The sequence below is a fragment of the Phyllostomus discolor genome, chromosome 11, assembly GCF_004126475.2.
Source record: "Phyllostomus discolor isolate MPI-MPIP mPhyDis1 chromosome 11, mPhyDis1.pri.v3, whole genome shotgun sequence".
Lineage (NCBI taxonomy): Eukaryota > Metazoa > Chordata > Mammalia > Chiroptera > Phyllostomidae > Phyllostomus > Phyllostomus discolor.
In genome coordinates, this window is record NC_040913.2 from 65,162,393 (window position 1) to 65,189,081 (window position 26,689).

Genomic DNA, 26,689 nt, shown 5'->3' on the forward strand with positions numbered 1-26,689 from the left:
ATATCTGAAGGCCGAAAGAAATTCAGTAAATTATGGTGGTTGTCATTCATGATGAATTAACACAATACTGTTAGCTGACAGCAATTTAGTACCTGCCCTTCTGCCCACCCCGCCAGATCCAGTGAGACAAGTGTCTGTAAAGCCAGATTAAATCAAAGGTAGTTAAAAACAAACAAACAGACAAACAACAACTAGATGGCAGGAATCAGAAGAGTGAAGTAAAATCTTACAAGCAAAATGAAAGGCAATATTAGACTTCTACCTCCCTTCCCACTGCCTCCACGGACACTCCCCTCTCCCCAACTCCTCATACCTGGAAAGAAACCACAGCTTAGGGCAAATCAAATGTGAGAGATTTTTATTCAACTTGTCAAGGACAGTTTAAAAACAAAATGTTAGTAACACTCTAGAACATTGGTTTGTTCATTTGACATTTTCTCTATATTCACCAATTTTTATTACAAAAAATCAGAAAAGTAAAAATTCATTACAATATTTGCACAGTGTAACCACTAGTCACCTAAACAAAAGCTAACTTCTATAAAACCATAAACGTAACAGTTTTATAAGAGAGATTAAAAATTCTCTCAGTTTACTGGATATACATAGTGGTATATATTTTAAAGCAGAAAACCCCCAAAAAACAGAAACAAGGAAAAAAATAATAAGTTGAAATAGTCAGTTAAATATTTTAACCCGACAGTTCCTACAAATAGTAACTTCCACTACATATAAAGGAAACCATTATCTGTGGTAAAAATTCTAGAGACAAAGTAGGAAATGTGTAATAAAAACAATTAGGAGTCAGTCCCAGGCTGTGTGTTTTCATTGAAACCCAGGGAGTTACATCATGAAAGGGACATGACTTATGCATCCAAACCACCATATGTGTCTACAAGTAAAACCTTCTTATGGCAAGTTGCAGAGTTTCAATGAAAAGACTTTGAAAAACACAAATGTTCTTTTCTTCATATAAATCACGGCAACTAATCTTTGTAAGGCTGTATCTTGCATAGGGAAATAGCTGTCTTCTGTCAGAAATTCTGCAGGAATGAGTAAAAGCAAGCTTTTCAAAATGATGCCAACGTGCAAACAGTTAAATTATCAAGCACCTCACTGACTGCCTCTAAATTTATCTTGATTAAATATAATTTGACAAAAGGAAAAATGCCAATTTATGGTGACAGTATTCAAAAGAAAATATGGAGATTGGCAGCAGAAAACTTAAAACTCCAGAAGTGCATTAAGAGGCCCACTGTCCATGGAAGAAAACACCTATGCACTAAATAAACCTACCCGTGCATTCACTAGGACTCATGAGAAACTTGTCAAACACAAGTGTACTTCTTCAAAAAGCTAAAGTATAAAAAAATAGGACAAGTTGTGGCATTCCTTTAGGTTGATCTACGTTAGTATTCTGAGTGGGTTACTAGGAAGGATTAATGCTTCCAGACAGAGCCAGGCCACCTGTCTTTACGAGCCGTGGTAAAGGTTCATGGTACTCAGGACAGCACTGGCATATTTTTCTTCTACCTTCACAGAATTGGAATGCTCTATTACACTATTAAGCTCAGGGATGCTTTCGGCAGTGTCCCCAAATCCATGGTAATGTCCATAGTGCAAATTTTCTCCAATATCTTCCACCCAGGAAGGTCTATTTGCTATGCAGCTACTTGGACTCCCATTCAGGTGCAGGGAACCGCACATCTCAGGGTTAACGCTCATGGTCTTTTCTGGCTCCTCAGTCCCATTAACACAGAGAGAACCCTGGCTACTTGAATATGGCCGTCCTGGAACTAATCCACTGCTAAGTCCATTAGATCCTGTTAAGCACTGGTCATTCCTGCTTTCCATCCCATTGAGCTGAGTCGTGGAAGGGTAGTCCAAATGTCCATTGATGACACATCCGTTTGTCAATGTATTCGATACGGAGCTACTGTTTTTCATATCTGCATTAAGAAATACACCTGTCACCAAAATGCAGAACCAGAAGGGAGGAGAAACTATAAAATGCTTCACTGCTGTTACAATTTTAAAGGGTTTATTTAGTTTCTTTTAAACAAACCAGTTCCTTTTCCAAAGTAAAAACAGTACATAGATTTAAAAGGAAAACACAACAATGAAATTTCCTGGAAAGATAGGAAATGATTATAAATTTCAGTAGTATTGGGGAGCCAAATTAAAAAACTTAAAATTGATAAACATACTGCATGAAAAATACCAATAGTACCGAAAAGCCGTCGAAAAAAATTTCTCATTCTAAGACTACTTTTTGGAGAATGATTTTTCAAATCACTCCTGAAAAAGTCCACCAGAACTGAATGTAAGGATTCCCACAAAGGGTTGAAATAAAACACAAACTTCTCCAGCTCTTAAGGAGAAAAGGAAGCGGTTGAAGCACATGAATTCTGGCAGCTCCTTGGACCAGGTGAGACACCGTCATACCTCACAAGTCAGGGAAGCATACATAGGAATATGAAAACATAAATATTCCCTGTAACCCTCAAATCTACACACTACTTCTGCAAAATGCCACATGGCAGCTCTGCAGAGTACCGAGGACAGCAACTACAGGAAGGAACTAATGGCTCTCATGCAGACAGTCTTGGGCCAACAGCAGTTCTGAAGAGTTTCTTCTGAATTCAGCAATTAAGGTGATTATGATATCCAAGGTTCCACTTTCAAAAACAACTTATGTTGGAAATGTTGAGAGTTTGATCTGCATCCATTAAGACAAGGATGTCTTATAGAAAAAAATGTTAATCACAAAACATTTGGGCACATGGGAGTAGGCAATCACAAAGTATTTTTCTGAATAATGAAACTAGAGAGATTTGTTTACAGGAATTCACAGAACAGTAGAGAGAGTGACCTAAAATTGTCTTGCTTGATAATATTAGACTTGATCCCAATGTTCTGCGTTATTAAAGTATGGTATGATATTAAACACAGAAAGCTGAGTTACAACAGATGAGGACCCGTTATGTACATCTGATTACCCTAACACATCTCACACAGTGTGACTCTCCCCATGAAGGGCTTACTTTTTGGGTTCACCATGTACAGACCTCTGATTTGCACTCAAACAAGGGTTTTTGTGTGTCCTGAGAACCTCCCTGTCAACAAAAAATCATGGCTTGTTCAATGAACAAAAACATCGAAACACTCCACTAATCATCAATTTTCTGGCAATTTAGTAACTCCCATAAATTCTGCAGAGAACGATAAATTTTTAAAAAAATTAAATGACAGTTTTTCTATTTAGTTAAAACTCAAGTCTAGAGAACAATTGTTTCAATAACTAAACATGAAGTAAAATAAAAAAAGAAAAAAGCTAGTTGTTCCAAGAAAATATTTGTATTAATTTTTAAAAGATGAAGTATAAATAACTGTTGCTGGGTGATAAAACTCACGGATAGTTCTTAAGACAAATAATTGGTATGCTACCAGTGGAATGAAAACTGTATTTTCAGGTGATGGGTCTGCAAAGGTAAATAAGCACGCCTCAGAAATCTGTGTGTGGACTGTTTTCCTTTAGTGCCTAATTAAATTAGTTCCATTGCACAATCTCAAAGTCAAGATTAGTTGGAAATCTAATAAAACTGTGCATGAAAATAGCAGCCTTGCTAGAGACTGGCTAAGACATAACCTTGCTTGGCCAGGACTCATACCACAGGCCATCTCCAACACTGTCCTTTATTCTGTTTCAAACTGCCTTTTGGGACTCCCACTTCCCTCTCACCTATTTGCTTATCTACTAACAAGCAGTCTTCAGAGAATTAACATTTGTTTATTCAGTCAGATAGTGTTATATGAAATGATGGAAAATACAGGTGCTTACTTGGCACCTGTATATGGGATGAGCCAGGCTTGAAAAGTATGGCTTTTTCAATGTTATGTTCAAGCTTGGTATTAAATGTAATCTGAAAACCCAGGGAATTAATGCTTAAAGATTAAAGAGTGATTACTTGTGCCTTTTTAAAAGCATGTAGCAATGTTATTTTTTTTAAGCTGGCTTTGAGTTTCGTTTCATTTAATTATTTGGCAAAAAGGTGACTCCACCCATTACAATTCTGTAGCTTCTAGAAATATGTACACATTCTTTATCATTTTATTGAACAGAAATGATTTTTTCATGAAAGTCTGGGAAACAAAATAGGTAATCTTTTCTCCCCAGTGAAGAATATAGTTTAAAGACATAATAATCAAACTTTTTAAAAGCCAGTATCTATTTTTACATATATTAACATGTAAAAGAATGAATAAAATGTTTTCACGGGCACTTAAATCAAGAACAGTAGAAAAAAGCATTAACTAAATGGATAAATCTTTAAAAGCTAAAAAAAATCGAGCCTTTGGCTTTTAAAAACTGATAATGACTATCGATAATAAAATCTTAATACACTAAAAATTTCAGTGTATAAACTGTGTTTTGTGAGACACGGTGTTCAGCATTTCACTAGACCTAGAGTGCATGGCACAGGAACCAGAGCAACCACTAAGGGTCAAGTGACAGGTTCTGTATCAGCGTGACTGGTTACAAGTCAAAACCACAATGTTTACTAATTTTCATTGTCTACAGTGAATCATCCTTATCGCTTTGAAATTACTAGCAATAGATGCTCATTTTGTATATTCAGCCAAAGTCCTCCATCAGAAAATTAAAAATGCAAAACCTTATCAAAGTTAAACAAGGCACATTAAGCAAAAGTTTAAAATCAGAAATATTGCACTTATATTTTTCATATCCATAGAATGCACCAAAAACACTTATCCTTGTATCTACAAACTTGCCCAAAATATGCAAATTATAGTATAACATTCTTTAAAACACTGGACAACAAAGTGCAAAACTCATTTGAGAGAAGCTTATGTTAGAAATAATATGCATACTGATTCTTGCAACGACAAGGGGTTTGCATTGCTGAAACAGTATATATTTCTATTTCTTTTGGTCCAACAGAACCACCCTCGTGCTGTTTGGTGTCTTCGACCACTGGACTGCTGTTGCAGCTAACGGGAAACTGTCCACTCCCACCTGTTACAACAGCAAACTCTCTATCGACGTGCATTTTGTCAGCATCGTCTTCCGCCTCGCCGTTCACTAGTGGCATGGAGTAATCCAAGCTTTGAGCTGCACAGGAAACAAAGGCTATTTTAGATTCCTTGTACACACAAAATTTTAAGACAAATGTCTCTCATTTTTCTGTTAGAGCACCGAACATTCCAAAATTACCAAATATTTTCCTAATCTGCAGATGATGAATGAACTTAGTATACTACTGAGAAACTTTCCCACAGTATAAAATATTTCTTGAAGTGTGCAGTTTCAACGGAAAGTCATGAAATTTAAGTTACCTATTTTAGATTTACTGATGACATAAATTCTCATTTAAGGCTGTTATTTGGACAACATAAATTACAATCCAGAGACATTTAGAAATATTTTTTAAAATTCAGCATACTCTAAAGTATGCCCCAAAACAAATGTTCATTTTTTTTTCATAAATACCAGGACAATTCTTGAGTAACAATATAGAAACCATGAAATGATCCTCAAATTTTAAAAAAAATCACTAATTTCAGGAACAGAAAATAAGGTAAAAGCCAAGACTCAAGACAGGCCTGTTAATACGATCCTGGTGGCACTAGTCCTGTGTTTCAAGATACAATACAATTGGAAAAAAACATTTAAGTCTTAGTTCCAAGAAATTTGGAGCTGAAGCTATGTATACACTTCTTATAAAATTATAATCCTCCCTGTCTTGGAGAAAAGCTCATATGCACATTTAATCATTTTCCCTCCAAGTACTACATAACCTGTTCAGAAACACTTCTCCCTGCAAACTCCAGTAATCCCCCCACTTCTCAGGAGCAGCCACTATCATTTGACAGACAAATCTAGTCTTAAGCAAATCTAGTCTTTTTTTTCTTCAAAACCAGATCTTAAAAATTACTTTTATGCTTTGCTTTTATCCATTTACCATGGCATGAATGAATCCCATCAAACAAGTTTAAATCTTTAAAGTTAAAATTCAGTCATACTCTGTATTATAATTCACCCACCACCAAATTCTCCACTTTGTCTGGGTTGCTTCAGCTTTCTTTCTTATCATGAATACCGTAATTAAACTAACATCCTTATAAAAGCTCCTTTGTACACATTTCTGTTTTTTTTTAAATTTTTTTTATTTTTAGAGAGGGAAGGGAGGGAGATAGAGAGAGAGAGAGAGAGAGAAATATCAATGTGCGGTTGCTGGGGGTTATGGCCTGCAACCCAGGAATGTACCCTGGCTGGGAATCGAACCTAGGACACTTTGGTTCCCAGCCCGTGCTCAATCCACTGAGCTACGCCAGCCAGGGCTAATTTCTGGTTCTTTACTCAGATGAATACCCAACATTACTTTTGGGTCAAAAGAATAGATACAACAAGTAAGTAATGACTTTTGGTGTTAAGTCTTTCTTTCAAGTAATTTAAAAGTAGAGACTTGAACTTTGTGCAGTTTTACTTACTTGTAGTTTTAAAGGCACTCAAGTCACTTTCAATATAGGAATTAGCATATTCCAGATTATCTCCTTAACTTTTGAAACCAAAGATGATAATGTAGTCTTTATGAAAGAAACACAAATTCTGAATTAGTATGTGGGAGAAATAGGAAGTGTGATTTCATGCAGTTGGTGAAAAAACAGAAGCCTGCACAGGTATGGGGCCAAAAGTATTCTACCAATAGAGGTGCTTTAAAAACCTGGGGAATTAAGTCGTGGATTTGTCTTTTCCATTCAATGCTTTCTGTAATCCTCCACGGGGCTCTAACTGGTGATAAGAGATTCTATCTTTACTACAAAACACAGCACTTTCAGGAGTTCAGTGGTAAATAGGTCATCTTAAAAAAGGGTGGTGGTGACTAGAGAGGGCTGTTCCAGATACTAGGTGTCAAAATCCAGAGCCATCAGGGAGTTCTTAGCCAGTCTTTTAAGAGACAAACCTGCAGCCAGCACGGGGTCTGATTTTCCCACTTCTGCACTCTCCAATGCCTGTTAAGCCAAATTGGGTAGTTTACTGAGAACTGGTGCAGGCTGTCATGGAAAAACCACAAACACCCTTGTAAAAAAGAGACATTACTGGGGACACAAAGCTGCGTTAAGTAGCCACACCCTTAATGTCTGGTTTTGTTTTGGAATTCAGGTGCCAGTGTTCCTCGGGGAAGGTGACAACTAGATTATATGTGCAATTTCAGATCCGCGGGAAGCAGATTAAAAACAAAACAAAAAACCCGATGAAAAAACATGAAGATCGTCCCCACCATCTTCATAAAAGGGTATCTGTTAATTCATTCCTTTGAGCCCAGTGCATAGAATAGTACCCGTATCAGTAAACAAAGCCTACTCCCTAGCCAGAAAAGTTATTTACATAGAAAACAAGCAAAAACTGTTAATAACTAAAGTAACCTGTAAAACTGAAAGAGTCACAATTGCTTCAGGAAGAGTGGAAGTGGGACATGAAAGCAGACCTGCCACTAGGGGGCCAGAGTCAGTGGTAAAGGAAGTTTGGGGACATTCAAAACAAACGAGTATGTAAAGAGGAGCTGTGGCACAGTATCATTTTAAAGCAAAAATCAACCTCTTAACTAGAAGCCTATCTGATGCACTAGGATTTCTACTCTGAAGCTGTTCCATTTAGTAGCTGTCTTTTGTTAATGTATAGTTTCTTATTACAGGATAAAACAAAACAAGACCAACGGCTCTTTTGTTTGGTAATCAAATTCTTTAAGGTGGGCAGTGTATGCTAATGCAGACATCCTAGAATATAATTCTCTGTAGATAGTCTTTGCAGTGAGTTATTCCCACCACGTATCTGCAAAGATGTTTCACTACTCGGCTGATAATCCAGCTGCCCCAGAACCTTGAGTAATGTATTTCACACTAACACTCACTTTATTCACAGCACCTGCAAATAGGAAGTGCTCAATTTGTTGGATGGGAGCTTCAAGGTTGCATTTGCTTTTTAAAATCGTATAAGTCATTAAATTAAAATTGGCCTCTCAGAATACTAACAATATTGGATTTGGACTTGACTCCTTTCTCCCACAACCACAGATGTCGCCTGTGGCATTCTCTCCCACACGTACCCATCACCATTGCCAAAGGAACTGTTTAAATATTCCATGTTGTGTCTGAGAAAGGTGGCCTGTAAATGTTTGAGAAAATCTTCCAAAATTGTAATTTTTGATGTTGTTTTGAAAAAGTACCTCCCCATCCTGTTTTTCTATTGACTCTGAGTTACAAGGTGAAATTAATGAACATTTCATAAAGTGTCTTTACATTTTTTAACTGACAAAGCAGGTATTTGAGAAGCTTCCAGTACACATTCAACAATGCACGTTTATGATAGAAAACCATCTAGGACTGGTTCAAAATAAATACCTTCCTCTCCCGCAGGCAGTCACTGCCCAGTAAGCCTTGACCTCAGGAGCCAAGAAAGATGCTCCATTCGGGAAGGTACCCAGGACAATGCAGAGGCTTGCATTTGTGTTTTCACCAGAAACAGTTGACTACACTCCCTAAAAGACAGTTCTTAAGGAGCTCCTAAAATCATATAAACTATGAGAAAACAGTTGGAAGTAAAGACCTTATTTAATCCCTTGACATTCCTAAACTGGAGATACCCTCTGACACATGGAAACTGCTCAGCAGTTTCACAGTGGATTTAATTGAAGTGTGGGGTTGTAAGATAGTGATCTCCCATTCTTATGCATCTTTAAGGTGTCAGTTGGAGGTCCGTCACAGGCACTGATCCACAACTCTAGAAGGCGGCAGCAGGGCAAGACACCTCATATCCGTGGTCTTTCCACTCAAGTGGCAACTCTGACCTTAGTTCCCCATAAAAGCAGCCAGGAAGCAAATGTTCCCTTGGTTTTCCACCAGCCATTGCTAATTAGAACTATTCTGTTCTACTGTAGAGCATACATAACCCATATAACTACCTTTGAAAAGAAAGGTCCTGTTAAAATATAAAACTAGGATCTGAGGCCAGTGTGAAGGTAGTTCTACTATCAGGTACCTTCTGTGGAACTTGGACACAGCCCCAAATGCAGCAGGCCAGGGGCGTGGGAAAATTCAAGAGGGTGGGCAGTGGAGATGTGAAGGACACAGAACAGCAGTGACAGCACTGGAAACGCTGAGGGTTTGGGGTTATTAAAAATACACAGAATGAAAGGTACATGTGAAACAAGACACACACAGCTGGGAACAGACCAGGCACATAAGGTTTGCTGAGTTCAAAATCACAATCGTTAATAGAGGAAATCATAGAAATTGCTTGGTTCTTAAATGTAATTCAGATTCCATTATAAAATGTCATGTCTTTACCCTGGCTGGCGTAGCTCAGTGGATTGAGCACGGGCTGCGAACCAGTGTCCCAGGTTCGATTCCCAGTCAGGGTACATGCCTGGGTTGCAGGCCATGACCCCCAGCAACCACACACTGATGTTTCTCTCTAGCTCCCTCCCTTCCCTCTCTAAAAATAAATAAATAAGACCTTTAAAAAAATTGATTCATATAAAGGGTAATGTTTTAAAAAATGCCATGTCTTTAGGGATTAAGATAAAATAATCATTTGCTATTTGAACACAAGTAGGTGTTCACTCACTCTGGTCAAATTTTTAAAAACAAATATAAATAGCCATTTACTTCAAGTCTGGGAACACTAAGGAAACAAAAAATTATTTTATGAGACTCCACCCCGTGTGTATGTGTGTGTGTGTGTAACTACATCAAGTCTGATTTCTTGAATCTTGTTTAAATAATTAGCTATTGCATTACTTAACCATGTGTTAAGTTATTCACCCTCCTCTTCCCAAGTCATATATGCCAGTCAACAAGAACAATTAGGAGAAAGTGAAAGCCGTTTGTTATATTCATCCTGGGCAAAGTGCAATGACAAACTTCTCACTGCTAATTTTGTTGAAGATAATTTCTTAAAGGGGTATTTTTATACTAAACACCTACATGTTATGTATCAGATGCTAAGATCAATAAAATACCTATTTGATCAAAACCCATGAGGTCAACCTAACACCTGAGATCTGGTATTATGTCACAGCCTACTTTCTTACGGCAGTTGTTTCCCAAAATAAAACCGTTAAGTTACTTGGTTGGTTTGTGACTCACAATGCCTCTCCTCACTCAAAACTATAGAGTTACAACCAAAAACATTATTGGCTAAAAAAAAAAACCCATAAAGGTTTCTCCTTATCCACAGATAAGGCAGCAATTCTTTTCTAAGCAGGATCATTGATAGTTTGGGCAACAGCTCTCAAGAAATACATATACGTGTATAAATAATTATACTAAGTGTTATTACTAAAGATTAACTAGGAATGCTAACAAAACTAAGCCAATCTTTACAAAGCAGCTCCAGCTGAAGTCCTGAAGTCCATTTGTCATTCCCTCTTGAGCAAATCATTTAAAAATTGGAGGGGGTGGGGAGAGAATCCTAAACCGATTGTACAGATACTTCCTTGCACCATCATAAATGAACAAAATCCTGTACTGGGGAAATACTACTCCCAAATACTTTTCATCAAAATTATTCAAATAACTTTGGATTTTATCTCATCCTCCAGAGTCCATGGCCACATCTATTATGCCTGCTCTGATTAAAGTATATTTTGATAGTGTCAAGAATGACTGCATGAAAGATATTTTAAGGCATACGTTTATGTAGTACAACTTGCTTCCAAAGGACAGTTTATAACTGAATAGTACAAAAAGGCCAAACTCCTTTTGGTTCTTTTACATCAATATAGTTTCCAAAGGAAAACTACTCCAATTACTTTAATATACTTGAAAATAGTTTATTAAAGCAGAGAGACACTGCTTTCTGTGGAGAAGAGGAATTAACTTTCAGACTCATGAGTCCAAGTAGAAAAAGAATTAAAAAGTGAATTTCACAGGGCATATCTTTAAGGGTTCGTTCAAGCTATGTATTTATTATGTAGCCAAGATATTATTTCAGGAACCCCTAAGAAAAAGCCAAATTTGTACTTCAAAAAAGAAAAAAAATGATTCTAAACTCTTCTGAATACTTTCACATGTGAAGTTATTTTAAAATGTATTTTTTATATGCATGTTACACATTAGGAAAAAATAACCCTTTTACTTTGCATGAGAACCAAAAACTTAGCTACAAAGTGAATTCAGAATGAGCAAAGACTTAAGCTTACATATTTAAATAGCAAAGCAAAACATTATGCCAGAAATTAACTGAACTAAGGCTACCAATCTTGAACTGCATACTAAAACACTAGTCAAAGAGTGAAAATAACTAGAAGAACTACTGAAGCCAAGAACAGCTTCATTTAGAACTTCCAGGTGGTTAGGGTAGAGGGAGATCTTGTTTTAGTAATCAAGAATTATTGCTCAGATGTATCATTCACAGACAGTATACAACGGTAAAGTGAAAAAAATTAACTCTTCCTTTCCCAGAGAAAGGAGAGTGGTGCCAGGCGTGAGGGTGGCATGAAAACTATGCTTACAAATATGAATTTACACACACACACACACACGTGACATGCAAAACAATCTCAGTACTACAACTACCAAGGACTGGAGTATTAGAAAGTTTAGGGAGTAAATAATTATAACAATGCTCAGCAGACACGAGAGAAGCTATGAGGGTGCATCTGGTGTCAAGCCATGACTTCTCCTGTGGTAATGAGTATCACTTCATGCGCATGTGGAGCAGTGCAGTGCTCAACCTTAGGTATGTGCAACTATTACCTGCAAATGTAAACAAATGCCAGGTGTCAATCACATTTTCTTCTGAATTGACATCCTCGGGCTTAGTATTAGGAATGGGCAATTTGGGAAGCCTGGATGGTGAGTTTAGTGTGAAAAATGTGAAATCTCTAACCCTGCTTCACAAAAACGAATCCTTGTCTGGAGGAGGAGAATAAAATGCCCTGAAAATTGCTTGATGCTTCAAACCAAATTTGTGTGATAACAGGGTTTAGGAAACTTGAAATCAAGTTTCAGGAATCCTTGGAAAGGCTTTTTAGGACACTTAAAACTCTCCAGGTACATTTCTGTGTCTTATTACATAGAATATTAAGTGACAACCCTTTAATTTAAAAAAAATTTAAGATTTATCCTGCAAACCTACATTCACGGACATAGGCACACACAATTTTTGCATGAGGGCACAGTGAAGCTAACACTTAATACACTTCCAAAATATTAGGTACTAAACAAAAAAAAGAGTATATTTTAAAAAAGTGAATGCTCTTAAAAAGCCTTTAAAAGACATTAGAAAAAAATATACTGAATCACGTTGGAAATAAATGACAATGCTGAGCAACACTTCACCATTAAGCCATTCTTAAAATTTAGACATATCTCCATGCGCTTTATTATAGTAGTACCTTCTAGATTATTAGGCTCACAACTTATAAAAGCTATGAACTTGATAAACTATTACATTTAAGTTCACACATTCATTTCTATAAAAAAGTCACATAATCACAAGTTTTTATAGTGACCAAGATTTTAAAGGTTATAAAGTAAATAATACAATTTTTATCATCATAGAAAAAAATCTTTGTCTGGATACACTCCGGTTAAAGAGACAAAGCACCAAAAAGGGTAACATTTACCCACATCAAATTTAAAGTCAACTAAAATCTATAGCCAGCCAGCATTTACTCATACTGTACTTGTATAGTTAATTGTTTGTAAGCCAAAGGGCACAACTTTGTATTTATTTTCAGCAAATATCTGAGTGCATAATTTCAGAGTGATTACTTTTCAATGTCATCTCTAATTTTCCTTCTGTATAGGTTGGTTCACTAAATATTCCCGCTAAGCTACTGTCTTCTGATGAAGATATTTTACATACAAATATATCTTTTTCCTAGATAAAAGGGAGGTTTTTCCAACTTAAAGAGTGACTCAGTTGATTCTGATTATTTACAAACTCCAAAACTAAAGATAAAACGGGGGAAGACAACTTGACTTATCTTAGAGACTTAAGTCCTCACTGTCAAAATGACACACCAGATCTTGTGACAAATACACATTACACTGTGGGTTAGAGAGACCAGCTGAGACCAAATCATAGTGCAAGTGGGACAGTACAGCAAATACCTACCTTCCCAGATGTGAAACTATGTTTTACCACCAGACCGACAATTGTTTTAAGATCAGGAATATTTATAGGAAACAAAAAAATCAGGCACAGTGGCAGATTTTTTTAAAAATTTATATTTCCAACAGGTACAATAAATGAAAAAAATCTAATTCATGGCAGGTAAACCTGGGTGTGCAGAAAAGTTATATACACACATTTACATTTAAGCTATCAACACTGCCCTCTTATATCCCTCTCCTTTTGTTAAACAGGCAATCTTCAAAGTAGCAATACAGGAAAAACTCCACCATCACTGCACCAGAATCCTCCAGGCACAGTACCACCTTAAGTGAAGGTCTCATCTTGAAGGTATTTTCAGCCATAAAAAAGAAAACATGTTAAAGAAAGGAAACAAAACTGCTCTTTCCCACCCATGAAGTAGTCTCACCTTCAGTTCTAGCCTTCTTTACTCCAAAGGGTTCCGAATCTTCCAAGCATCTCTTGCGATTTGTTCCCACACTAACATGATTAGGAAATATGTTCTGATGGCCCCCATTTAAGGAGCCATTATTATAGAAACGGTTCAGATGACAATTCTGGAGGTTCAAGAGAAACTGGGTACATTCTTGGAAACCCTGGGTTTGAGCAATGTCTGCTGCTGTCAGGCCACTGGCATTTCTCAGGCTGTACAACACAAAAACACTGAATTACATCCCATTAACATTTTCATCTGGTCTCTGCTCCTGCCGAACTGACTAACTATCTGAAGGTGATATGAAAGAGTATACAGATTTACAGCAAGTCTTCATTAAAGAAGGAATTACTCATCCTAGCTCTTTAACTAACTTCTCTCTTATGCACATTTGATTACTAAGCAAGATTTGGGAGATAGTAATTTAAAAATCAATATAGTAAAAAAATTTTAAAAGCATCTTCCTATTTAACTTCTCAAAATCATTTTTTTGTTAGTCTGAAGAACCTAAATTTATGCTAACTTCAGACTTAACCTGAATTCTGTATTATTTGCACTTAATTTTAATAATCCATCCCTTTAGCTTGAGTAAAATCATAACAAACAAACACGTACTGAAATTGTCCATGGCATTCATAACAATCGGCTTCCTAAAACAAAGGTGTGTAATTGGCTTACCAACAAGCCAGATTTTATGCTAACATGTGACACTATAAGTGGAAGTTTAGAAGGATGTCCTGACATTAATTTATCATCAGACTAGAGATGTGAAAAAAGATGAATGGGTTTTTTTGTGTTTTATATTTTCTGGCCTTGCCTAGGAATCTTTCAAGGAATTGGAATTCTAGAGCATCTGAGTGGATGTTTCCTGTGAAAGTCTAATACTATTTTAGGAACTCATGCCCCAGGCTGAGATCTACTACTGAAAAGAATAAAATCTTAAGTGGCTAATAATACTAATAAAGTAAAGGTCTCATGTCTTCTGTAGTAGCTAAGATTCAAATTAAAAGGAAGAGGTGGTGGAAGAACATAAATGAAAGATCTGAATTAAGATATAACAGAACCGGTTGAGCTTGTAGACCTTAATCAGGAAACAAAATTTTAAAAAACAAAAGAAGGTCCATGCTGAAGTTTCCCTGGAGGACAAGAGAAAACACCGGTCTGTGAAATAAATCTGTAAAGAAAGCAAAACAGGTTGTTAGGTACAGGTCGATACACTGAAACTGCAGGAGTACCAAACAGCAAAGATACCTCCCATACCTACTCAGCAAGCTATGCTATGAACAGAGCAAAGATATGATCAAATAAGGATCTACTTTGTGTTAAGTGAAATAACCAATGCAGAATCCTTAATGCTTCTTTCCTAGGTCAATTTAAAAAAAATTTTTTTCCAGCAAGAAAACTGGAGGATTGGGGGCAAATAAGGGTTTTTCATTTTTAAAGATAATAATAAGCTTTGAATTCATATTTCCAGCCATCATGCTCATAAAGCTCCAACTTTAGGAATGAAAAATCTCTATATTTTTGGACAATCATTAAACATGTCTTCACATCTCAAAAAATGAGATAAAGAAAATGTATTATGCATTATGAAGAAAGGCAAAAGCCCAAACTCAATTCTATCAGATATAAAAGACGGGACTTAATCCTAGAAACCATCAATAGTTTCTTAAACATATATGGCAGCCATGTACAGCTAATGGGGACTAAAATTGACATTTTAATTTTACCTCATGGCTGTGTATATTGATAAATATTTTAGAATTCTTAATATTTTAATTTTGATACATAAATGGAAAGTAAACACTAGCATGTATACATAGCAAATTACATGTATACAAAATGATCATGCACTTGATTTTTAATGTCAACATGGTATGCAAATGTAGTATTAAAATGTGTATAGCTGGATGATATTTAAGTGGTGTATTTCATTTTCAGAAGATATCACAAGTGAAAATGGTCTAAAAATGCCTACTTCTTCAGGCATTTGAACAAAAAAAAATAAAAGCTGCCACCTGAAAATTAAAACCAAAAAATCTAGCTATCAAAATTTCATGAAAAGATGAAGACTCAGAACATTGTATAAACAAAGTTTATACAATGATCATTTCCACAGGTAAAATATAGACTTGCTCTCCAACATTAAAGAAGAGAGAAATGAGAAGTTGCTGCTTAAATTAGAACAAATAGAGTTTGACAACAAAGATCACCCCTTAGTGGACCAGAGAATAAAAAAGAACAGCACATAGATTTTTAAAAAAATGAGCATTTCTTTCAAGAAAAAAAATTTTTTTTGAAGATTTTATTAATTTACTTTTAGAGAGAAGGGAAGGGAGAGAGACAAACACTAATAGGTTGCCTCTCACACGCCCCCAACTGGGGACCTGGCCCACAACCCAGGCATGCGCCCTGACTGGGAATCAAACTGGTGACTTTTCTATGTGCAGGCTGGTGTTCAATCCACTGAACCACACCCGCCAGAGCACACATTGACTTTTAAAATGGCATTTACCATCATAAATACCAGATCACCAAGGAAAACTTGTTTAAGGAGCATGTTTAAGAAGCATGCCAACATTCTGAAGTTGTTGAAAAGAATAACATTAAAAATTCACTCAATTCCTTTACTCCTTCATTCAGAAACAGAATAGCAGACTGAATCTGGGACAGAATAGCAAGTTTACTGTTCCTCCATGGAAATATGGCCTTAAAGAAAAATAAGCAACAAATTGGTGACAATATCCAGAGATGACAGAATATAAATGTTTGAGTGGGAGTATGTGCTTAGACCTAAGATAATACTGCTTACATCACCTTACCCTACCTTCTCCCTTACCAAAAGTAGTCCAACACTTGCACATCACTTAACTGAGTTAAGAGCCAACCACATTTCCAGGTTTTGTAAGGCATTATCTTCAAAACTCCAAAGAACTATAGCCGACTCTTGCTATATATTCCCTATGCATGGACCATGCAAGTAAGCAAGAACAATCCCAAGTCAACCTGGTCTGGAAATGAGAGTGAGCCAAAAGGGAAGTGTACATATTCTTTTGTATAAACTGTATGGACAGATATTAGGATGTGACATTTGATGACTGTGGAAGAATTGGGAGATTATAATTGTGGCAACCTCCCTATATTATTATAGGAACAGACATCAAAGTATCCTTTCTCCGCTTCTAGTGAGATACAAAAGATTTCAATTATACTATTTCTCATGTTACTAAGGACTGGAATGTAGACAACACATACTTACAGTTTAATATTCCTCTCCAGCAAAAGACCTGTTAACACCTGACACTGATACACAACAAAACCCACCATTCCCCTATTTTGCCTCTGAATGTCCTCCTTGCCATCTCCTCTATATACCTACATTCATTCCTTCAGTCTCTACCCTATGAAATGTTTAACTCCCTAATTCTGCTCTGCTCACATTTAAAAACTTCCAAGTAGCTGCTCAATCTCAGACTGTACTTTACAGAAATTGGCTGAAAAGGAATGTTAGAAATCTAATTCAAGGGTAGATACCTTTTCTGTAAAGGGCTAGAAAATAAATATTTTAGGCCGTAGAAGCCACAACCTCAATCACAACTACTCTGTCATTGCTGCCTGAAAGCAGCATCAGACAATATGTAAACAATTGAGCTTAACTATATGTTAACTTTTATTTATAAATACTGAAAATAGAGTTTCATGTTATGAGTAGCAAAATATTCTTCTTTTTGTTCAACTATTTCAATATGTAAAAGTCATTTACTTTATGGGCCATTCAAAAACAAGCAGCAGGTTGGATCTGTTAACATTTAACCAAGAGACAAAACTAGTAACTAGTCCTCTCCATTGTTAATAATAGCTGTGTGTGGGATCCTAAAAAAGTCTTTCTAGTAATGTTATGCACTAATTGATTCAAACAAAAGAATAACTTAAATCCATTAAATCATAAAATATTAAATACCAAGAAAAATATCTAAAGGTAAACTTTAGAATATAAAATACCAGACCTTGAGAGAACATGTTGAATACAATCATTTCATTCTTATTCCATTTCAGTGTTTCCTGTTAAAAGTTCTAAGTGTCTTACATTTCAAATAGGCAATATATTTAATATGAATAATGTAAAACTATCTTTAAAGGTCTTAATTCCTCAAATCACTTTTTAATGCTTAATAAGTAGAGAGGACTTTCAAATTTACTATAGAGGCTAACTATCAGGTGGATTTCCAAGTAAAAACAAGAATAATTATTACATGGTAATAATTTTAACTTATAACACTTAATTTTTAACAAAAGCAGCTCAGGTCTTTAAATTCTTTTTTCATGTAAGCTGTCCTATTTGTTAAACATGTTTCAATTTTGATGTTTTACAATTTGATGTCTTAAGATTTGGGGAAAAAAAGAGTTCAAACAGTAATCCTGGTTAAAATGTATCATCAATTTATTAAGCAAGCCCTCAAACTATTTAATGTTCCAAGTTTAAGCAGGTACTAAACCTAAGCTATCCTGTTATTTTCATAAAATTAAATGGGAGCTGGGCACATGAATGTGACTTAAAATTGACAGGTTCTGTAACTTCACATTAAAACGTGGTACTTTGTTCTGTTAGAGTATTTTTTAAATAGTCAACCCTTCCCCTTTCAATCAATCCACAGGTATTCACTGTGTGTGTGATATGGCCACACTGCACTAACTGCCTGGCCTCCATAAGCGGGGTGCTGGCAAAGACTAAGTCAATCCAAACTGCAGCCTTTACACACACTTGCCCAAAGAGAAATTTACAGAATCTGGAAGGAAATGTTCAAAATAACTCTCAAAAACTTAATTTTGCATGAAAATTGGGGTAGTAATGAAACTTTACACATTATTTTAGACTAAGTCTTTTAAAAACATACACTTTTGAATTTAGGGCCTTCAGTTTGATATGCCTGGGCAAACAGACTATGACTGGTCTAAAATTTTCCTTTGTTCGTTTCTGAGAACAAGAGAGATCTCCCACGGGACCAAGTTATTCTATAGCTGATGTTCACCCTCTCTGGTCCTCTCTAATATCCACTTTAAAATTCTTAGAAAATGGGCAGAGATTTGAAAAAATCAGATATCTATCAACTTGATGTTCAAATTGGATATAGCTTGTTAATGTTTTAAAATGTATTTCCTTTAAATAAAAGTTGACATGATCAGATTTTTGGCTGGTAAGATTAGTTTGTTATTTTTATGAGAGTGATCTGTAGGATCTGGTTCCTCTAATAGTCAGCAAGAACATGAAAAGCCATCTTTGGGCAGACCACTCATTTTCTCCCAATAGTTCCTAGAATTCTTTTAAAATTGGAGTATGAAAATGTAGGAAGACATAATTTTTGGTTCTGCTAAAAAACCAGCAAAATCAAATGTATTTATTTTTTAACTTTACTAAAGTTAAAATGTAACTGCTTATATATATTTTCTGTAATAAAATTCTGAACATAACATTAAATTTATTGTATCTAAGAATGACTTTACAACAAAACTCCATTCTGCTGCCAGCTAATCCTCCATCTATTTTCCACTTATAGTGTCACAACATTAGAATATATAAGAAGCCTAGATTCTAATAAGAACAGTTTTTATTTGTAATTTGAAAAACCTGAAATATAATTTTTAGAATCCGAGTTGTCACATCACCTTCAGGATGCTTTCTTTTTGTTAATGCCATGTGACAATAAAAGATAACCACAATTTTTATATAAATATTTCTGTTAAAATTCTGATCTCAACTTAACTATTGTTAGTTTACAAATAAAAAGGTAGATATCATAAATTAGGGTAAGCAAAGCATGCAAATCTAAAGACTCTATATCTGAATTCCTAGATTAGCATTAAAACCAATCACCGCAACAAATACCTCAACAGTATGCCTCGTGTGAAGAAAGGAAGCCATACTGAACATTCAATGCCACAACTGTAAGGTTTTCGGAGAAGCACCTGTGGCAGTTTCAGCAGTTTCTATATGGAATGCTCCCCCTTTCTAGGATTACTTGAAAAAATCAAGTCAATTCGAATTACGTAGCTGTAAAACATTGACATGTGTAGTTTTTATAGATTCAGAATCTTCTGTGTGATTTAAAACGGGCAATGGTTCATAAAACAGGAAACTTAAATAATAAGGGATCACATATTTGCAGGCAACATTTGGATTAAAAATACATATACATACATGAGGTGCAGAAGCACATTTATTGAGCGTAAGCCATTGTCACGGGACCTCCTTGACCAAAAGCTATTGCTCTAATACACTGCCTTCTCAATCACTTCTAATAATTTTTAGCATGAAGCCAATTTAATTAATGTCAATATTTCAACAAAATTTAACAGTATGGACTAAAAAACCATTAACTCACGATTCTGGTTACTTTAAAATTTGGTATGCTGTATCTCAAATACATTAGTAACTATTCCTAGATGGAAATAAGCAAATACATGGAATCATTAAAAAAAAAGAATTAAAAACATTACTAAATGTCCATTTGTACAAACAAAACATTAGCAAACATCTTAAAATTTCTTCAGTAAAAGAAAAACGTGTATTTTTAACCCTTTGGTATCCAAATTCTTAAATAGTTATGAAGACTTTCTTAAATAAATTCTTTAGGTAACAATAAGAAGAAACTATTTTTTCAAGTTTCTACCTGAATAAATTTGGTGCCAAGTTTTCATTTTAAGTTCAAAACTGATGAGGATAGTTTTACAACACTACAAATGAACCCCAATTATGTTTGCATACATTAAAATATAAGAGTATCATTCAAATACTCTGATAAAGTATTTAACATGCTCCCACTATATTTTAGCAAAGGAAAAAGATATTTGAATTTAGAAATCACTGGTTTATTTGAAAGCACTATTTATAAAAGCAGTGGTTAAACTATTAAAACCTATATATTATTCAAGCATGAAAAGTAATAAAAATCCTAGACTAAATTTGTCAAGAATTCTACAGTATTGTCACTCCATCATCTGCTCCAGTCCATCAGGCAGAACTTTAATAGCCATCTCAGGAAGTTAATTCCTCCACCTTGCTTGTTACACTTTAATAAAAGGAAAAAAGGATGCAGGATATAGCAAGATCAGACGAGTTTGCCACAGTGACAATTAGATAAGGAAGGCAACACTAGGTAAGAGTGACTGGAATGCAGAGGATCCAAAATCAGAAACTATGAATTCAGAGTTATAATTCTAATCAATTTCATAGTTAAAATATTATTCTGAAGGACAAGTAAATGAACAAATGAAAAGAAACCACAAAAAATACAGAAGAGGAAAGGAAAAGAAAGGGAAAAGGGAAGGGAAACAAAACAAAACCATGAATTTTGAACATGAATGAATGGCTAATCTGGATTTGCCAAATGCAAAAGTTACAAACTTCTTACACTAATATTAAAAATACACTCAACAAATGATTTCTCCTAATGAAAATTCTGCTTCCAGATGGGGCTCTATGGGTAAACATATAAAGGTATGTCATAAATATGGCTATGAATTACGAACCAAACTTAAACTAACTCCATTTCAGTGAAAAATTCCTAAAAGTTCAGCAACGTACTTTTATTTTGCAACATTAAAAAGATCACATTTCAGACTTTTGTTATTATAGCCAATTATGCCTGTTTTCTAAATTAGACAAGAGAGTTTTAGAGTGAGTAAATGAATTTATTTTTATATAAGGCTATATAGATACTTCTCCAGGAATCTGATGGTCATGGTTAAGTTCTTCTTGGGATCAAAATAATTAAGTTAAAATATATGTAGCTCATTTGAAAGTCTGATTACCACTGAATTAATGGCTTCTACAGCAATGTTCTCCTATAGAAAGCTGAGACTTTTTCATAGCCTGATTAAACACCAGCACCTGTATACCGTGTATTAAAATGGACTAGCAAATTTAAATTTGCCTGAGATATAAGTAATTCTGGTTTCACTCTAAATCCTGCTAAATCCCTTTATTTTTACTGAGGCATTAATAAAGCTACTTAAATATCTAGTTAATATGGAAACATTCACCACTTCAATCTCTCAAGAAAATAAAGTAACCAAAATTAATGGTGCCAAAATGCTAAAAGTAAAGATAATAAGGCTCAAAATGTGCACCTGACAATGTTAGCAGTAAAACAGTTTTCTTAATTATCAGCAGATAGCAAGCTTTTCAACATCTTTTTCCAAAATCACATTAAGACAATCTTATATTGTTACTAGTTTGATCACAAAAGAAAAATGAGGCAACAACTTTTTCATGTTAGTATATGCCCTCCTGCCAATCAAAAATCCTAAATGTGAATGAAGCAAGCACCATTCAAATTTTGGCTACAATGAAAAACTGAACTGTGATACAAGCAAAATAAAGGGTAACAACCAACTTAATGAAAATTCCGTATCTGAGAAAAAATGAGAAGCATCTGTAGAGGTTTAGATCATTTAAAGTACACAAACATTAAGTCTGGTCACAGAACTGACATTCAATCCTGTGTGTGTTTATTTTTAGACCTAAACAATGGCAAATAATAATGATCATCATACAAGCCGAAATAAACCTCACATGAAAAAAGAAAACTTGGCACCAAAACTCAAGATGTAAAATAATAGAAGGAAAAAAAAAACTGCATCAATATACTCACGTGTGGTGCTAGAAAATGTAATACGATGCACAGCAGTTGACATGCGTTATCTTACAGATGCAGCCTACATTGACAAGTTAGTTATATAACAAACCATTGTAGCCACAGATGTGTGGTACACTTGCCCTCACCACTATCTACCCAATGACCAAAAAGCAGCACTTTAAGACTTTGGTCACTTCATGCAGCTGATATATAAAAAGCAAAGTAGGAATTAAGAACAAAATTATTAAATACCACCAAGTGTGATAAAATGCTGATATGAGACAGTTTTTAATCTATTCACGGGAAAATAAAAAATTTATATTATCTCTTTAGTATTATGGCATGTAATATAAAGAATAATCTAGCCTGTTCTGAACTGGAAAAAAAAATAACTTTAAGGCATTATAGGAAACAAGTAAAACAGATCTAAGTATTGTAATTTGGGGGAATCGAACTATTATTTGTTGGTAAACTAAAACTATAAAACATACGGAACAATGATCAGAAAGCAATTTACAATTTAGCTTACTGGCAATATTGACATTTTATCTAGATGTTAAAACTAAACAGCCCTATATAAAATTGCAATATATAATGATTACTTGTGCTCCATCTCAGTCCAAAGACTTATAAATTTAAGTATTGCTTTTGGCTAGGTGGCTCAGGTGAAATACTTCTTCTAAAAAAATATCTAGAAGTTCAGTCAAGGGAAATCACCATAATGCAGGGTCTCGAGGGAGTGGCTCTTATACTGAGAAGGAAAAACAGACTGGCACTTGAGGCCATGCTCAGTCACACTTGGTGGAAAAGAAACACTCGAGGGTCCTGTAACCAAGGACAGAATTGTAAATAAAATGATCTCATTTTAAAAAGACACCTATTAAAAGGACATAGCAATAGATATTTATTGGCTTAAAGGATTAAGCTATCCCTTAAAATGAATAAAACTTTACATTTTAGTAATAAAATGTTCAGGACCAATTAACAGTACTGTTTAGAAAAATAAGTCATTAAAAGATTAACATCTAATTATTATTTCAATTAATGACAAGTAACTTAATCAATTATTTTATATGACTCTGTATTTTATAAGCAAAGCTTCTTATTAAAGATGAGCTTTTAATCTAAATCCAGCTAAGAAAACTGCATATATATCTATGCTTTAAAGCAATCCATTGAGAATCATCTCAATGTTTTTAACATTGTATAATACATATTCAATTGTTTTTACATTACCTTAAGTCATAACTACATATGAAATTGCAAGGTTCCCTGAAATGTAATGGTTAATACAGGTCATATTTATAATACTAAATCACTGCATAAGTAAATGATCCAAGTCCAAACTAATGAACTAACCTTAACAGTAATACTTAATGAAATAGAAGCTAAGATACTAACAGCCTAATGACAGCCCCTGATATTAGACAGGTCTTGCATTAACCTATACAGTTTTGCTGTCCAGGGTCTATTTTCAATATTTATTTATAATACAGAGTCAAAACAATGAAGTGGAAACCAAAGGGTTAAACTAAGTTAGTTTCATGGGTTTTATTTCTACCAAAATCTAAAATTTCACATTTCCAATTATATAAAGTGGCTCGTAATTAATTTTTAAATATTCAAGACACTCAAGGTAAAACAAAAAAAGCTGGTATTATAGTTATTTTGGTTATTATAGCTCTATAGCTTACACTCAACACTTAAGGGTGAAAACCGCATCCATTTTGTTAATGCTGTGAACTGCAGAAGAAAAATTTTTATAACATAAATCTTTTAAGTAAATACAAATGAATTTACTACCCAAAATAAATGTATAGTGCCATGGCTAGCTCATAATTTGCATACAAAATAATGTTTTAAAATTAATACACTTAAATATTACTATTGTTTTGCCAAACCATAAATAAGCTAGTTGATGTAAACTGGGCAAAAACAAGGATATTCTAAAATAATGCCATTAGTATCAAAGGCCCAGAGAGAGTTTGAAGTCTTTTTATGTATATAAGATTACATTTTACAAGGAGTTACAAATCATCGAAAGTCGTAATTATGTCACATCTGCTAAAAAATGAGAAACTAAAAGCTCAGGAATGCTAACTGCAAGAATTTTTTGAGCCAAGAGGCCTGGAAAATATTCAAATCCAATTCAAGGACCTTGTTTTGAAATTTCAACTTGGCAAATAAAAGTTTGAAGACTTGCCCACAGTGATACAACTAGTTAGTGGCAAAGTCAATAATGATGCTAGGTTCCAAGTTTAATTACTTAAGTGTTCTTTCCATCCTAATATGCTCTCTCTCATGGCAAGAATTCTGTTAGTGCTGTAAAATTAAGGCCCCTTCTGTGGTCAACCTAACCCGCACAATGTTGCTCACTAACACCAACTGATCTAAAAAAGCAAAATTATATTACTAATATTCAGGACTTTCGCTTGCTCTAAATTCTGTCTCTAAATACAATACCCTCGACTACATCTTGGTTGGGAAAAATAAACAAAGACACTTACTCGATGTGAGCCCCATTAGCTACCAGGGCACTGATGCAGTCTAGGCTCCCAGAGCGAGCTGCCTTGTGAATGGGAGTCTCGCCCTCACAGTCCTGAAACAACAAAGAGTGACACAGGTCCAACAAGACTTCCACATTTTAAAGTAAAATAACTAATATAGACCATGTAAGCACCTGATTCATCTTTGAAATGAAACAATAGGGTAAGCCAAATTTGAAGCAAAAATGTGGATGTAAAGAGAAAATAAGAGCAGACCAAGGAAGGGCCATGCTTTGATCAAGAACAAAAAGATATGTGGGACCTCTATAGCTGTGACAGCATTTACACTGTAGATGGTGGTTTAGAAATCATTTTATCCTGAGTCTTAGCACAAATATGTTGCAAATAAAATCCAAAATAATTATCTTCTGATAAGTAAAAAAAAAAAAAAAAGTAATCAAGGCCAAGAAATAGCACCAGTATCTAAAGTCTGGTCTAGTTTACCCCTATCTACCACAAGGCTAGCTTTAGTCAGGATATCATCATTAGTTCCCTTGGATTTTTTTGTTTAATCTTGAACTTGAATTAGGACTACACCTTAGAATACATGGTTGAGTTAAAGGGCCAAGAAATGATCGGAAGGGAGAACACGAGGGTCAAAGATACCAGTTCATATACAATACAACTAAGGCTATTTGTAATGGGCAACTCTGTGCAAGGACTTTTAGAAAGCCTACATTAAAACCAGATTTATGCTTCAGAAAAAATGCTGGAGAAGGCAGAGGAAGTGAGCAGAATCAGGAAAATGATTCTGATCACTAATGTAGTCATCCAAAAAAAGATTACACTGAATGAATGGAAAGAAGTCTGAAACACAATTTCATTTATAAGCTCTCACATAAATAAGAGGTTAAAAAAAATACAACAATCAAGAGCAGTCATTTCTGCTAGGAAAACTTATTTAGGACTGTTTGCCTGGGAAATTCAGAGTGGCTAAGTAGCAACAGCTCCTGAATGAATCACACTTCAATGACAGTGAAAGCTGAACTTGGCAGAAGACAACTACCACATAATTAAGGGATAAAGATATAAAGCAGGAGTGGGGCAAATGCACAAAGTGTCTAGAACTTAGAAAACAGTTCATTCACAAATTCAGTCAATATTTGATCTCCTCATCAAGGGATATTTACTCACAGTGGGACAACCTGAGATGAGGACTAAAGTAAAAGTGTGGTACATTATTTTACAGAAAAATGTATTATGAAAGACTGCTTAGTGGAGGGAAAAGTGCATATTTATTTTAAAATATGCTCAAAAGTGAGACAAAGAACTAAAAATAATAAGCCCATGTTTGTTTGAAAAAGCAAAGAAACCCATGTGGCTATATAAGAAACTATCTACTGAACTCAGATTTAAAAAAAAATTTTTTTAAGATTTTACTTATTATTAGAGAGAGGGTAAGAGAGGGAAAAAGAAAGGGAGAGACAATGTGCTAGAGAACATCTATTGGTTGCCTGTCTCACAACGCTATCTGGGCACCTGGCCCACAACCCAGGCATGTGCCCTGGCTGGGAACTGAGCCGGTAACCTTAACATGCCCCCATCCTCCCCAAAAATTCAGGGGAGAATGGGTACATAATACGGACAAATAAAAATTACTGGCAAGTATTGTCAGGAAAAGCAGAATTGATATTTTTATGAGATTTTTCAAAAAACAAAGCAAAACAACAACAAAAATGCTCAAGAAAAACAAAGTTTTTTTTTTCTTTAAGCTACCTTTGGAACAAAAAGAGAAAGCAAGGATTTTCACTATTTTCAGATGATGGTGGGACAGTAACAGATGACAGAGAAAAATAAAAACAACTACCCTGCTCCTGTTTTGTGTTATACCAGGACAGTATCATTAAGCTGGGCAGGACAGAATAAACTACTTAAAGAAAACTGCAGCCAAGAGAGTAAGACTAAAGAG

General features: G+C 34.9%; 1 protein-coding gene across 6 annotated transcripts in view; it reads right to left on the reverse strand.

Moving 5' to 3' along the window:
- Positions 1 to 341: 341 nt before the first annotated feature.
- Positions 342 to 26,689, reverse strand: part of ANKRD10 (ankyrin repeat domain 10) — a 34,028-nt gene continuing 7,680 nt past the window's right edge. For 2 of the 6 annotated variants that reach the window (XM_028526593.2, XM_036011463.1), the window contains exons 3-6: positions 24,742 to 24,833; positions 13,575 to 13,810; positions 5,039 to 5,134; positions 342 to 1,949 (exon numbers count right to left, since the gene is read on the reverse strand). In XM_028526593.2, the coding sequence (XP_028382394.1) occupies positions 1,474 to 1,949; positions 5,039 to 5,134; positions 13,575 to 13,810; positions 24,742 to 24,833 (900 nt within the window). In that variant the 3' untranslated portion in view covers positions 342 to 1,473. Of the gene's footprint in view, positions 5,135 to 13,574; positions 13,829 to 14,708; positions 14,773 to 19,482; positions 19,648 to 24,741; positions 24,834 to 26,689 lie in introns of those variants that run through there. The other 4 variants (XR_003685554.2, XR_003685555.2, XR_003685556.2 and 1 more) reach the window with 4 other exon arrangements.